At 43.2% G+C, this 15,841-nt stretch overlaps 1 protein-coding gene across 2 annotated transcripts in view; it reads right to left on the reverse strand.

Annotated features, from left to right (window-relative positions):
- Positions 1 to 1,392: 1,392 nt before the first annotated feature.
- MYOM1 (myomesin 1) overlaps positions 1,393 to 15,841 on the reverse strand; it is a 138,844-nt gene continuing 124,395 nt past the window's right edge. For both annotated transcript variants that reach the window (XM_065889262.1, XM_065889261.1), the window contains 9 exons: positions 14,333 to 14,446; positions 13,572 to 13,659; positions 12,548 to 12,586; positions 12,361 to 12,466; positions 9,040 to 9,203; positions 6,840 to 6,876; positions 6,594 to 6,616; positions 4,528 to 4,583; positions 1,393 to 1,717 (listed from right to left, as the gene is read on the reverse strand). In XM_065889262.1, coding sequence (XP_065745334.1) covers positions 1,424 to 1,717; positions 4,528 to 4,583; positions 6,594 to 6,616; positions 6,840 to 6,876; positions 9,040 to 9,203; positions 12,361 to 12,466; positions 12,548 to 12,586; positions 13,572 to 13,659; positions 14,333 to 14,446 — 921 coding nt within the window. In that variant the 3' untranslated portion in view covers positions 1,393 to 1,423. The remainder of the gene's footprint in view (positions 1,718 to 4,527; positions 4,584 to 6,593; positions 6,617 to 6,839; positions 6,877 to 9,039; positions 9,204 to 12,360; positions 12,467 to 12,547; positions 12,587 to 13,571; positions 13,660 to 14,332; positions 14,447 to 15,841) is intronic.

Consider the following 15,841-nt stretch of genomic DNA (forward strand, 5'->3'; position numbering starts at 1 on the left):
AGTATTTTTGCATTATGGAGTCTGTGCATATTTGATTTTTATGTACTTGTAATGTTTTAGATAATTAAACACTTTCCTTCTGGGTCCACTCGTCCTGGGAGGAGAAGGTCAGCCTGCTCAGGCCGGCACTTTCTGCAGGGTCCAGGGGACCCCGGGAAACATCCACCTGCCGTGTCTGACAGTGGGAGGGCAGCAGCTCACTCCTGCCGGTGGTTGGCGTCAGGGCGATAGTGGGGGCTACAGTCAGGTGAGAGGCAAGTTGCAGTCCTGGTCTTTGCAAAGGAGAGGATGTGTAGGTGCCCCTCCAAACTGTGAGGGATTCTGTCGTCCCATCCCTGACCCTTGACAGGACGAAGGCAGGGGTGGCTTTCACAGTTACTCTTTTCCTCCTGTGTTGTGTGTGTGTGTGTTTGTGTGTGTGTGGTGGTTGGGGGTTAGGGGTAGGGATGGGGAAGGCCCAAATTCCCTCAAGCAGAAACGCTGCCGCAAGGGGCAGGCCCCAGACCTGGCAGTTCTCTGAACTTAGAGTGACCAGCCTGTAGTGCCTTTTATTCTCAGCTGTGGCCTTAGTCGCCAATTCTGGTGCTAGACGCCCCACGCCGTCTTATTATCCTCTGTTGACACGTTACATTCGGTGACTCCGGGTATCTTAACAATGGAAGAGACCTGACAGATCGCCTTTGATCTGGTGAGCTACCAGATGCACAGTGACGAGCAAGTTCACACCTCTGAACTTCAACCGACCTGGGATGCCTTATGTGATTGTGTTGTGAAGGCACTGCTTCAACCAAAAGGAATTTAAAATTCAGAAGACGTGTTACAAGAAGAGGCCAGAAAGGTCACCCAGCGGAGGCCACCCAGCTGGGCAGCTAAACCAGTAAGAAGGAGAGAAGCACTGACGGGGGAGCAGAGGGGTGTGAACTGTTTATTAGGACCGAGAGCTTCCAAATCACCAGGCCGCCCACAGAACGCACACGGCTCTTGTTACAACACACGACACAGGCTGGCTGACTTAATAGCTTGTCTCGTCTGACTGGATGCTGCCGCCTCACTGCGAACCAGGAGAACTGACTGCTGAGAGGCTGGCGGGTCCAGACGGCTCCACAGCACGTGTCTCCTGCCCCCGTTCAACGGCCCTCTGACTTTACCCTGCTCTTTGCCTTAAAACTGTTTCCTAATATTTGCGCTACCAATGTTATTTTCTTAACACAATTTGTAGGTAAAGAAAAACGATTAAAATGTCGTTAGTTGGTGCTTTCTTATATGAATAAAGATTTGACAATCCCCCCGACCCCCAAAGCCAGCACAAAAATAGGGAGTAGGAAGCACGGAGACTTCCTCGCGCTCAGCTCGAACCCTTCGCACACACGTAGCCCGAGGCAGTGCGGGGTGGCTCGTCCCCCTCGGCCCACTTGCCCTCCTGTCACTTGGCCTTCTTGTTGCCCTTCGGGCGCTCCTCAGAGACCTTCCTCGCCTCCTCCTCCGGGATGAACACGCTGACGGTGAAGTCGCTGGTCTCCGAGCCGTACTTGTTCTTCACGACCAGCCCATACTTGCCCGAGTCGGACGTTCTGACCCCGCTGATGGTGAAGTAGGCGGTCTTGCCGGCCTCGAACCTGAGGTTGCAGTGCTCGTCCGAGGCCATGAGCTTCTCGTTCTTCAGCCAGGAGACCTCCGGAGCCGGGTCTCCCCACACTATGCAGGTGAGGTTAAGCGCCTGGAAAACAGGTTTCATGAGAGGGGAGGAGATGTATCAGATTAACGATCCAACTTGAAGCGTCCTTCTGGGGGTCGGCCTGACCGGATGGAGGATAAACCTAAACCTCCCGGGCCGGGCTGTGTGTACCTGTGTGAGTTACAGTTTGAAATCACACCTGAGTAGGTTTCTTTGGGGCCTTGGCTTTCTGGCTTTGGGAACATTTATCATCAAAGCCCCACAAAGGCATTTGCTTCCAGTTCCCATAAACACACAGATGCCTTTTTGCTCTAATGTGGCGTTCTGGACTCTGTCTCAGTAGAGAAATCTCCTCGTTGCCATGATCTCCACCTGCTTGCTTCTGCATTTCGTTTGTGTCACTGGGCCCAGCAGCAGAATCCTAACAGCTGCTTCAGATAATGTGACTCATTTTCATGTCCCATCTTCCTCATTTTATTTCTCCCCACAAACCCACTCGAGCTGTTGCAGTTGCAGAGGTGCCCTGCCAGAATGTATTCGTAGTTCCTAATATTTTATTATATTACCAACTGTGCTGAAACCTTCTTATTTTAAAAGATCAATGTTTAGGCCTATAATTTTACTTTATATTTTTGTTGAAATATTTTTTAGATAATCATAGATTCATATACAGTATAAGAAATAATAGATTTTGTATATTCTTTACCCAGTTTCCCCCAATAGTAACAGTTTACAAAACTACAGTATAATATCACAACCAGTACACTGACATTGATATAACAGATTTCCCCAGTTTTTCTTGTATTTGAGTGTGTTTAGTTCTGTTCAATTCTATCACCTGTCTAGGTTCACGTATCCACAACCTCAGTCAAGATACAGAACCTTTCCATCCCCACAAGGATCCCTCCTGCTGTCCCTTTATAACCACGCCCACTTCTCCCTCCCAAGCTGTTCCTAACTCCTGGCAACCACTAATCTGTTTTCCATTTCTAAAACTTTATGATTTCCAAAGCATTATATAAATAGCATCATACAGTAATGTAACGTTTTGAGAGTGCCTTTTACACTGAGCATAATTCCTTGCAGATTCATCCAAGTTATTGCAGGTATCAATAGTTTGTCCCTTTCTATTGCTGAGAAGTGTGCCATGGTATGTATATACCTGTAAGGGTCATCTGGGCTGTTTCCAGTGTGGGGCTATCATGAATAAAGCTGCTGTGAACATTTGTGTACAGATTTTTATGTGAACATAAGTTTTAATTTCTCTGAGATAAATGCCCAGGAGTACAATTGCTGGGTCATATGGTAAATGTATATTTCATTTGTTTAAGAGATTGCCAAACTGTTTTCCCAAGTAGCTGTATAATTTTGGTCTACATTTCCACCAGCAATGCAGGACTGATGCAGTCTCTCTGCATCTTCACCAGCATTTGTTGTTGTCACTGTCTTTTTATTTTAGCAATTCTGATAGGTGTGTCATGATATTTCATTGTGGTTTTAATTTGCATTTTCCTGATGACCAAAGATGTTAAATTTACTTCACATTTTAAATTCCATTCCTGCATTTTTCTTCTTACCGAAGTCCAGAAATTATAAGGAAGAGAGCTAGGGCCCACCATATACAGGGAAAAGGACAGCCTTCTATCTAGAAGGACCTTATATGATCACTTGTTACCTCTTCTGTAAGAGTATCATTTAGAATTGGGTAGATATTAAGAAATTTGTTTTCTTCCCATGATTAATTAGCACTTCTGACTGAATTATTCTGCAAACACATTTCAGCAAGAAAAATATGAGCTAAACTATCGACATTGAATTTATCCAAGCAGACCACGTGTATGTTCCGGGAAACTGTGATTTCGTGCATATTAAAACTTTTATCAAAACTAAACAAAACTCCCATGCACCTTAGGTGTCCAGGAAAACTCTTACCTGTACTATATATTTGAGTTATAGGTCACGGGATGCTTTCACATACATTCTCTCTCTTAATTCTCACTACCACCCAGTGAGTTGAATATTTTGAACCTCATTAGGTGAAGAAAATGGAAAATAGAGTTTCAAAACAAAAGCAACCCTGCAGCAGTTGAGCTTAAAGTCAACTGTGGTCCTATTTTCCAGGCATGAAGAAACACAGCTGGATGAACTGACCTCTCATTAAAGCCTTAGATGTGCCCTGTTCATCATCATAGTCCCAGTCACCCATCATACGTCTCCATTGCCCTTTGGAGGTGGGAAAAGATGTTGTTCCACTACAAACACCCCTCCTCCTGTGATTGGCATATTAAATTTGTTTTAATGAAACACAGGGATGAAGAAAGTGAATCCAGGTTAGAAATTACATTCACTGCTCTTCAGAGAGATTCTTATGGATCCAAGAAATACCAGTTTAAAACCAAATGGAAATAAATCAGTTCTCAGCTGAGAAGGGACCTGTAGAAATTCACAGAGCAGCACGTTTCCCTCCAAAGGTGAGGAATCTCATAGGTCAGCCCATTTTCTACTAGTGTGAGAGGTTGCTTCTTCAATTATGTTCATCACATAGTTATGACTGAACATTTTCTGCTTCTCCTGATGTTAAAGGGAGATCACTTCTGGAAAGAGACTAAGAGGTCTACATATACCCACATCAGACAAACGTGCATCCTGATGCTTGACCTACAAAACATTAAGCTGAGTGGAAAACTGACTGCATTTTGAACCTTGTATGTGGCTATTCTGAAGTCCGGCGTAAGCAGCCGTGGCATATGATGGAGATGGTAGGATGCATCTTCAAAGAAGGAACAAAGTCTGGGGCACTGGAACCCCTTCCTAGCGTGGAAGAATTGGGGACAGGAGTGCTCCATGCTTACCTTGCCCTCCTGGATGGTGACCACATCGGGGAGACCTCCCACTACCCGGGCGCGATCTGCAAGCACAGGCATTTCTGGTTAATCACTGAAACGATGAGTGCCAGCACTCACACGCACAAAGCCTCCCAGCGGAACTCATTTTCCCGTTTAGTTTCCCTCTCCTTGCAGTTATTTTATGCCTGCTTTCAATATGCAAAATAAGAAAGTGATCCAGTAATTCTGAATGTTCTTCTTCTTCACACACGGGTGTCTCTATCTGTACCTGAAATATCAACTTGAGGTCACTTTGTATCGAGATCTGCTCTGTAACTTTCCCGGCTATTCTCAGCCCTGGCTCTCCTGGAGGCAGAGCAGATCTTGGCCTCTTTCATGGGCTTCTCTCTGATTCGAAAAGGTTGCGTAACCGGAGGCTGTGTGCCAGGGAGATCTGGAGGCTGGAGAAGATGTGGGCTTTCCTTGGGGCCTTCCCTAGAGAGTTCCCCTTCCTCATCTCCCAGGAGTTCTTGAGATGCTCTGCAGAGCTCCTGTCTATGGCTGAGGGGACAGGGGGTGGGAAGGGTGCTGAAATCCAGGGCTGACACCCCCCCTCCCCCGCAAGCCTTGTGCTGTGGGTGTGACTGCCTCGGCCTGAGGCAAGGACACCTTTCTGTCATTCAGTCAACACTAACGCAGTAGCCACCACCCTCTCATTTTTAGCCTACTTCAATGAATGTGTGACTCTACATCCTTATTTCTATCAATACAATCCCTTCTCCAGTAAGTCAGGCCGATCTTTGAATGAGTCTTAACTGCCTTCTCCTGCTGACTCCGTTGCCCTTACACCACTTGTGGGCCCAGCCCATCACCTGGCCCCCTGCACCACCTGCCGTGTGGTATTAGGTGAGTCACGTCGCTGTGTGGACCTCAGTGTCCTCATCGGTGGGGCGGGGGGCTTGCGTTAAACCCATGGACATGAAGCTTCTAAACTCTGCTCCGTGGCATCGCTGGGATTCATCCTGACTCCACCGAAGATAATTCAGCTCTTACCTATTTTATATATTGGGAAGATTTTGTTTGAACTAAGTGTTCTATGAAAATGTTTAAGAACATGGAGCTAGAAGGGCTCTCAGGTCTCTTCCGGCTCGGAGCTGCTGTGGTCCAGAGACCTCTAGAAGGAGCATATGAAGCAGAGGGAGGGTCAGGCTCCTTGTCCACAAGAGAGTTCAAGAACGGGCGAGGCCTGGGTCTGGCTCTGACACTCTCCCGTTGTGCCTGGTGCTGGCCTCGGCCTCACAAGCCCCGGGCAGGAGCGGGAGGGAGGAAGGAGGGGGAAGGAGGGAGGAAGGCCTTGCAGGTCAAAGGTAAAAAGTTCCCTTCTGAGTGACCAGGAGCCACTGACAGGTGGACAACTCCACTTCTCACTCTTCCTCCTGGTTCCCTTCCACCCAGCTCAGGGCCAACCCTACAACTTTAACCCTCAACGGTTTTCAGGTTCTGCTCCCACACTGAGAAAGAACCTGAGTTATCACGATGATTCGTCTGTGACTCCTGGGATCCTGTAGACTGAGTTCTAGAAATTTCTGTGTGAAGCACGGTTGAGAGAGGTCAGGAGTCAGCACAGTTTTAGAGACACAGGCTTGACTGCTGGGTCAGGGTCACTCAGCCTTATTTGGCCCCTCAGGAAAATGGGACTACTTGCTGGGGGACCAGCTATAGCGATTCACCTGATACCAAACCTACAAAGTTTCCTATTTTTTCTTCTCTTTAACATATATACATTTTTCTGACACATGGCGGCTGCTGCAAGCGATTAAAATCCTACTGTGTGATTTGCAGCCTAGAGGCGTTTCAAGTCAAGGCTGGGTGCCATTCTCACAGTGTAACCTGAGACCTTCTTTTCACAGACATTCTTACTGAAGAGACTAAATGAAAACACATGCAGAACACCTAAGATTTAAAATATAGAGAGAGAAATGAAAGAAAAGGAAAAAAAATGCTTCCACTCTCCTACATCTGCAGTCATAACAGAAGAACAAAAGTTGTATTTTGAAACCACAGCAGGAATAAACACGAAGGGGTTTACTTACTTTTCTCCACGATGGCAGCTTGTCTGTGGTTGAGAGAAACAAACAAACACACAAACAAAGAAGGATTTTGTTTTAGTGTTACTTCAAAGTAGCCAACCTCGACTGCATTTCATGTTTTTGTTGCTCAACAAAGCGGCAGGAAATGCCGCTCAGACTGCGCTTGCCCGAATGAAAGACCCTCTGACAGCCAATGGGGAGCAGCGCGCATCAGAGACAAGAGTGCCACGCTGGGAAAGAGGGACTTACTTTAATCTCTGGAATTCATCAAAGGCTTCGTCGTACGCTTGAAGAGACAAAAGAGAGAAGTTAGAATTTTCTCTCCCAGAACTGGCCACACACAGGGGTCTATTAACGCTCACAACCTTTAATAGACCAGTGTAGGGCAGTGTAAGTGGTCCAGACAAAATTCAGCTGGCTTTGAATGAGGCTGCGCCCGAGCGTTCCCTCTACAACTTGGTGGGCTTAACAAGAGAAGCAAACACTTTCTAGGCAGAAAGCACGAAATAGTGGATTTTAGAAGCTCTCAATTCAGTGAGAAGCCTTCAACCCTCCAAATAGGGAAAGATTTGCTCTGCCGAAGATGAAATGGAAAGAAAGGTCTGTTTCAAAAAATGATTGGCTGTCTCTTAAGCGTCCTGAGCATCAGAAAAGCTTTTCTCTCATTAAATCATCCCGCACGTCACAGCCTCCTAGCTGGACAGTTCTGTGGTCCTGCCCGTGCGTTTGCGGTAAAGGGCACGAGGAATTACTACGATCACAGTGCGGGCCAGTGCGGGCCTGAAGCGATGCTTGTACACTGCAGGAGACAAAAAATAAGACAGGGAGACAAGGAAGTGAGAGCTATGGAGCTCTAAGATAATTATTTTTTTCCCGAGCCTGCGAGTAAGGCACTTGGAAGACTTCAGGCCATAAAGCTTCACTTTTAAATTTCTCTCATCTGGTCTTTAAGCTCCTCTGTGGTCTGGGAATCACAACATTTTATGTCTAGAAAATATGTCCATAATACTAGTTTGCTCTCTTCTTTACAGAAGGGAAAAATAAGCGTAAAGCCAGGCTTAAAGCCTCTAGACCAGCTGGGCTAAGGCAGGCTAGTTAGGGCTGCTTTTCCTGCTCATGCCACACTAGAAGGAGATGGGCACGGCTGAGCCAGTGTGTTTGGTGCCAGTGGCAATGCTGGTCAGACAATCCGGGGCCTTTTGCTGAAGGGGGATTTGAGAGCGGGGTAGTTAAATGAGCTTCGGTGAGCAGAGAGTAAAAGCAAATTTTAAATGAGTTTTGAATGTATCTGCCCACTTCTTGTCTCCCTTTTCTATTGTGTCTCCAAGTGTCAGATGGATCGCAGAAGCAATTCCCCACCACAATCTCTGCAGGCTGTGACTTGGGCACAGTGTGGCTGGGGGACCAAGTCCCTGGGGAGCTGCTCATCCCCACAGAGATCCTTCAGGGAGCCTTTCCAGTCATAAAGGGTGGGTGGGGGTGAGGGGAGGGGTACTCAGCCCAAAACAACCCGGGGCAGGGTTGAAAGGCTGCTCTCTAAGTTGTGAATCTACTCTGAGGATGAAAACATGAAGAGTCATTGCATTTTAATATACGAAGCCGTAGAGGAAAAGTCAGCCCACAGTCTCCTTTGGTAACTTCATACAAACTCCTTCTTTCTTTAGGAAAGAGTAAGATGAGCAAAGTACCAGAAGAGGGAGAAATGGCACGGGGTTTTTAACTTTTTATTTGTGATTGTACATTTTTTAACTTTTAAAATTCTAATTAATAGCTGCATATCACCTTTCCTGTCTGTTCTTAGATGGAAAACTGCCTTCTGCATCTCATTACTTTCTTTTCCATGTCCCTATTCTTTCCAGAGCCCCTCATTCTCCCAAAAGGCTGAGAAATCGGAGGCCACTTTTCTAACTTCCCTCTGTTCCCCTCAATATTTATCTTTGCTTACTCACATTTCCTCCTTTCTGGTTTCTGAAGAAAAGGTATCCCTGCTCCTTCCCAAAGCCATTGCGTTCACCTCTGCCCCGCAACTCCAAGCTTCTGTTCTTCAGAACCCTGAGACATCAATTATTCCCCATCATTCACATCTCCAATCCTTCCAAATCAACTGATTTCTTGGACTCTATGAACATGCTCGCTTTTCAGTCACCATAAAATGATCCTTTTTCAGTGTTTGTTCTTCCTCAATTGATTGTAAATCAACCTGCCCTTCTCTGTAAGCATCTTGGAAGAGCAGCGCTTTCTCTCCACGTTCACTGTCTCCACTTTACTTTTTACTGATTCTCCACTCATTGAATTTTTGCTTCTACCACCGTGGCTGAATTTAAACTGCTTTATTAAAATCTCCCATCATCTTCCAATAGTCAAGCGTAATGCCCTCTTATCACACTTCATTCTTTTTAAAATGCCCTCATCTCCACAGTAGGTTCCAACCTGCAGATGATCCGTTTACCTTGTCCAGAAAGATCCACTGTCTTCTGGTGTCCAGTTTTGCCATCAAAGAGCTCCATCACGTATTTCCCTTTGTCATTCGGAGTGGGCTCGTTGATCTGCAGCCAGATCTGCTCCCCGGTGACCCCACTCTTAACTCTGTCTGTGTACTTAATAGCAGTCCCGCTGTTTTTATCAAAAGAAAACATCGTAATCATTGGCTTTCATCCAGAGCTTATCTTTACTTTGTCTCTTCTTACTGAAGGTCTTACCATAAAGTTGTACAGACTTTGAAATAACATGGGATCGGCATATGTTCTTCTGCTTCAGAGAAATTATAGGCCCTGAATCACAGAGCGTGGATTCCAAGGCCTGGGGTGGGGGTCTGGCAGTCTGCATATTTCACTCCCAACAGCAGTCTGGGGCCCAGATTGTAGCACCAATACTTCTCAGGGGTATTAATTATCTTTGTTTCCACTCAGGTTTATTTGTAGGACTAAGGGAATCTTTAAAGTGAGAAGGCCAAAGTCCATATTATATTACTGCATATTTCATGCAGATGGTCTGTGGCTATAAATGGGATTTTACAGACTAGTTAAAAACAGACCTAAAGAGGTTCATCTGTGGCTGACATCTATTGACACACATGGTTACAAAGCTATTTAAAACAAACGTAAATGTGCACTCAGTAGTACAGCCAAGAATAAATGAAAAGCAGAGTTGCTGTCAGAATGAATGAGGCACTTTCTCTGACCCTGGATGTGAGTTTCCCCATATTCTATAGTAGGTCACGAGCATACCCATGCATTGTATTCTTTACAAGAGAATAAAAGCAAATAGAACCCTTTCATCTGACAGTCTAGAAATGCTACTGTTACAGATGAAGTAAGAGGAAGGCAGAGGTAGTGTACTCTCAATGATGTTAAAATAAACTCTATGAAGAGTTTGTAAACGTGAGGAAGTAAGAAAAAAAAAGCAGTATACAAAACTACTTTATTATGGTAACAATTATGCATAGAGAAAAGACCGGAAGGAACTATCCCGAAATGTTCATACTATGGCTAGGAAAACCATGGATGATACCATAGTATAAACTCTTTCTAATTTGTAATATGATATTAAATATATTTTCTAAAACATGTATTATGTTTGTGGTTGTAATAAACAAAATGAACTTAAAAAAATAAAAACCAAAAAATCTCCACCAAAAAAAGTTCAGACTTCAAATAAATATTCAGCATTTTTCTTATATACTACATTCTTTAAAAGATATTAAAATTAAAATGCCATAAAATGTAGGGTAAAGGAACCCATCTGTACACATAGACGTTAGCCTGAGCTATATCGTATATGTCTTAGAGAGTTAGAAAGACAGATAGTTCTCAGCTTTGCTAACGGTAAGTCTGTCTGAGTTCTTTAATCTCTAGCTAATATGCATAATAGTACCTTAATAGGTGCTAGGTTTGTAAAGCACTTCACGGTTCACAAAATGCCATTCATTCCCTCATTGGGTCCATCAGTGTTATGAGGTAGAACAGGTATTATTGCTCCTATTTTATATGAGAGAAACCTGGGATTCAGAAAATTAGGTGACTTGTCTAAGATCCAAGGGAAGACAGGAGCCAAGTGAAGATCCAAACCTGTTTCAAGGTTTTTTTCCTCATCACACCACATACTTACATAAAGACCGGGAAGACAACCAGTCCTTGGTTCCTGAACCTTTAACAGGCACACATGTGTGTGCACACAAAACACGCATTTCGCTGACTAGACCAAACAGAGTTTATGTCTTGTGACTCTGGGAGCAGTTTCCTCAAAACACAATGTTCTGATTTTTTTGAACATGTATTCTTTTAGAGATGATGTAAAGCCTTTAGATTGATGATTCAATTAATTTATCGTCTCATTCTTCAGAGGGATATATTAGAATGTCCTAGATGTCACGGAGGAATTTCCTAGAATTTGATCTATTTTAACTTATAATTACTTTCCTAAAATGTATTCTGAAAGAAATAGAACAAAGGAATGAAACTCCAAGCATTCAAAGTGGAATTTCACTTGTTCTCATTTTTTTTTTAAAGGACTCAGGGAATTATTAGTAACGATAATAAGCGTAATAAAATACTATTCTAAAACAGTGAAGTCATTTTAGAGAAAACACAAATGACTGTTTTGTGGGACCCAGCTCTGCTTAAATGTTCAGTCTAGACTTCTAATGCAACTTGAACCTGGGGTACTGCCGTGATGGGGCGGGGGCTCTGGAGCCAGGCCGCCTGGGCTCAGCCCTCCACCTGTCACATAGCTGTGTGACCTCAGGCAAGTCACCTCCCTGAGTCTGAGCTTCCTAGTCGCTAAAGTGAGAAGAACCTACTTCGTAGAGTTTGAATAGTAAATGAATTCACACATCTAAAGGGCTTGGAGCAGTGCCCAGCGTATTGTAAATGTCCACTGAAGGGAAGATCTAAATAAACATTGTTGTCCGTGTCCTCCCAGGGATGCCACGGCGACCTTCTCCTCCGTGAGGCTCATAAGGACTTCGGGAATTGGCATCTGCTGCATCCCAAGAGTGGACTAAAGGTACACGTTTCTTTGGCAGACTGCTGTCCTCTTTCAGCTCAGGAAATTTCAAGGAAGCACAGAGATCAAGGACCCTGGTGATGGTATAGGTGGGAGACCTGGTTTGACTAAGAAACCTATTTTAGCTCTTGGAATCCCCAAGGAAAACTTGAGTGAAATCCCTCTATAACTGCGCGAAGGAAGCCTGGGATTAGAATAGATCTTCAGGCTCAATCCAGTTCAAATACACATTCCCAAAGTCATCTTGAGATCTCCAAAACCTTCCAAGGAAACATGCTAATACCCACTCTGCCAACTGCTATGAACACCAACGATGATAAACTCGGGCACTGCTCTAGATCAGGCTTATTGGGTCATCGGCCATTAATTCATACAACAGGAAATCTGGTGCAATGCTGCCTCAGTTTTGTTCCAGAGCACAGCGTGGCTTAGGAGTGTGTAGAAAGATGGAATAAGAATCTGGCAAAGCATGACTGTACGGAGGCAGAGGTCACGTTACTGAGGCGTCTACAAGTTATGATACGTCCCAGGTCACAAAGACAGAGACTTTAAGCCATCGCTGGCCTCACCATGTACGTGCTGAGGGAGAGTGCTAACCTCACACTAAAGGGATGGGCTGGTGCTTCTGTCCTACACTCATCAACATCAGACCCGAGAAGTAAGAAGACGCCTTACCTGAGAGGAACAGAGGGTTGTTGTTTTTCCCGGTCCTTCCCCTGAGTGGAGAAAGAATTTCCACACAGCATTTACGTTGTTATTTACTTACTTGTGGGACCAGTTAACTTTCAGATCATCCACGTAGTAAGTAACAAAAGAGTACAGCCGGATGCCCTCAACTGTGCTCTGGATCTTCAGGTCTGTTGCAGACAAAGCTGCAAGGAGAAAACACATTATTTCTAACACCCGTAAGCCCATCCTGGAGAGGAAAGAGGCATTGCCCTGTGAGAACTTACCTATTGTTTTACATACTTCAGCCATCAGTTCTTTAAAGGCTGTGGATAGAGATTCACAAACAAAGTTTTAAGCATAAAAATTCTCAATGTCAAGTCAAATCTCAAACTGTTAGTCACACTTGCTCTCAAAAACATCCAGTCACAAGGTGAATTTATTGACCAATTGGTAACAAAGAACTTAATTTTTATCAAGTTTCAAAAGATTCCTGCTCTTATTTTGATATTTTTGCTCCCTTGAATTCTTTGTAACTGTCACCATGTTTACATTCTAGAGAAAGAGCCACAATGAGATTTCCAGGAAGCTTCTTGGTTTTAGGATTCTCATCTTCCTAAGTCCCAGGAAGGCTTCATTTACATTAGAGGAAGTGTTCTTATCTGTGTCATCAATTCATGATGAATAACCATCTAGGTCCCCTGGTATTTCTCAGCCAATAAACACATTTGGTCCTGCCTCCACAAGGAGTAGGAAGGGAAATCAAAGGCAGACTTCTGCCGTTCGTTAGCAACGTTGTTAAAGATCTTGTTCAGGAACAAAACTGGAAATGTGGGCATCCCACGTAGGTTTTCGTTATCATGATATAATTGTCCTCAGTAGTCTCTGGAAAATGGAAGTTGCTTTCTTGCTCCGCTATTAACTGAGAGGCTTCGAGTTTCATATATAATCTTTCTTGCCACCTTTTAGAGAGTGGACTCTTTTGAGACATACTTTCATGGTAGTTTTTGATCCTGGAACATTTTTCATAGGGTTGAAATAAAAATGATGATTTATATTGAAAACAGACCTCTCGTGGATTGTGGACTATAAATTGTCTGAGGATCAAAACTACACTTCTGATTTCAAGGAAGACTAAAAGTGAAGTATTTTTTAATAAAAAAGTAGTTTGCTCAGCTGGAAGGGCAATTAAAACAAAATCTGTGGGCAAAAGATCAACATGACTTCCATCATTCAGCTCAGCCTCACTCAGAATTCTGGTCACCTGTATACAGAACACACAGAATGGACCCCAGCAGTGGGTGGACTGACCTTCATCCACAAGCTTCAATCTGCTCTTATCTTTTCCTCTGTCGTCTTTCAGGATAACTTCATAAATCCCAGCATCTTTCTTTGAAAACTAAGGGGGGAATAGATATACCACATTACAACTTATTGTAGCCTCAGAATATGGTGTTTGCATCTTTCAGGCCCTGAGATTTATAGAACTGCCATCAAAACACACTGAACAAGCATCTAGCCATGAGAGCAATGAACAGTTCACACGTGAACTATCCATCATAACCTGACCAGCCAGCAGTCCTGAGTTTTCACCCTCTAAGGCTACAACTGATTTGAGGCTTAAAGTCCTTATCTTTTACTCTGCCTTCATATTAAAAACTAATGAGCACATGTATTTGAAAGGCATGCTCTTTTAGACAAAAAGTAGATAAAAATCTATACTTAAGTGAATACTATGATCGTCTCTGTACCTTTAGGGAACAAGTTATCATGAGGCTTAAGAGCAAACAAAGAAGGATCCACTTAACTGTCCTGCCACTCACCCATCTATGAAAAAACTAGCTCAGAGAGGCAAGAATTGTGGTGTCCAGCCAACATTGTTTGGATATCTGACAAATCCTTGCATATCACAAGGTGAGAGAAGCCTTTGTATCCTTACAGCTTGCTTTTGGGGTGACATCAGGGCAGGGATCTTTGCCCGGGGCTAAGGAACACATAATCTAGTCTCTGTATTTTAGAAGAATGTAGGGTACAGAACGAATACATTGCATTTTATATTTATAGTCACCTACCTCTGTTATAAGGAGGGTACATATACCATCCTTAAAGTCATGCTTTTCATCCACTGATATCTCCCTTTCATCTTTATACCACACAATATGAGTCTCCTTCTTAATATTTGCCACCTAGAAGAAAAACTGTAGTTATACTTCTCGAAATAAGGGAATGCTACTCTTATGAAACTAAATAATTCTCAATGTAGCACTGGATATAAGAAAAAGCATAGGTTTCTAGAGGAATCAATTGAAAGCTATTTTAACTGATAAAGAGTTTAAAATAGAATGGATACAAAAGAATAAACCGAAATCAATAGCATCTTTATTTCCAGCAGAAAAAAATTTGTCTTTAAAATCAGCTGGTGGACAAGAAAACATAGAAACATGCATACTAACATACAGAATTGAGTAAAAATAAAAATTTGAAAACCAAAGGAAGATAAATCCCATCAGATTAAAATATAGTCTGTGTCACAAAAACAAATGACTTTATCAAGGTATCAGAATGAGTAAGCCTCAGTCTACGGCTAAATATTTTTTAAAAGGTAAATGAAGCTTTGTAAATGAATGTGGAAAGGAAATGTGTTTACAATTATTTAATTAAAAATGTTCCCAGTTTTATTGAGATATAATTGATATAATATTGTCCGTTTAGGGTATACAACGTAATGATTTGATATGTGCATGTATGTGAAATGATTAACACAGTGAGTTCAGTCAGCGTCCATCAAATGTGGTTTAATAAATTAAGTGCTTAGCAGTTTTTAGGAAACTCATTTAGATCCAATATCCACACATCATATCATACATTTCAAATGGGCAGAATGACTTCATACGATTAAAGGGATTTTAAGCTTTATCTACAAAGCTTGAACTTTCTACGAGGAAGAGTATATTCATGTATTTCTTGTGTAATTAAAATTATATGAAAAAGTAAAGACTTCATACAAATCAAGAAAACAATCTCAAAGACCCCACTACATAATTGGACAAATGTATGTATGATTTCCCAAAGAGGAAATATAATTACAGAACAAACAGATGAAGAAAATGTTTGATCTCATTAAAGACAAGGAAATGTAAGTTTCAAAAAAGAAAAAAAAAAATCTCAGCTAATACATCAACATAAGAACCAACACTGGTAACTGCAGTGAAACCAGAACACACAAACGTTCTTTATAATCCTGTAAACTGGTTCCTGGGTTGTAACTGTGTTACTAGGCAACGTTGCTTATGATAAACATGCCCCGCAGATGGGAAAGCTACCACTGGACTGGGCAGGACTAGAAATGGACTCCGTGGCTTTGGGCTTCCCTGAATATACTCTTGTTATTCGGACATGGTCCCTGCGGGGACCCTGGAAGCTCTGCTTGGGGTGGGTGTTGTTACAAGAGGTATTGGCCCTTTGGGGCACGAGGGATTTTTTAAAGCCATGGCATTTCCTGCACCTGCCCAAAGTGGAGCTTGTCTCCTTGCACCTGAGCTGTCACCTGTGGGTGGTGAAGGGAGTGATTCCTGATGTGG

Source organism: Phocoena phocoena, chromosome 13 (assembly GCF_963924675.1).
Source record: "Phocoena phocoena chromosome 13, mPhoPho1.1, whole genome shotgun sequence".
NCBI classification, from domain to species: domain Eukaryota; kingdom Metazoa; phylum Chordata; class Mammalia; order Artiodactyla; family Phocoenidae; genus Phocoena; species Phocoena phocoena.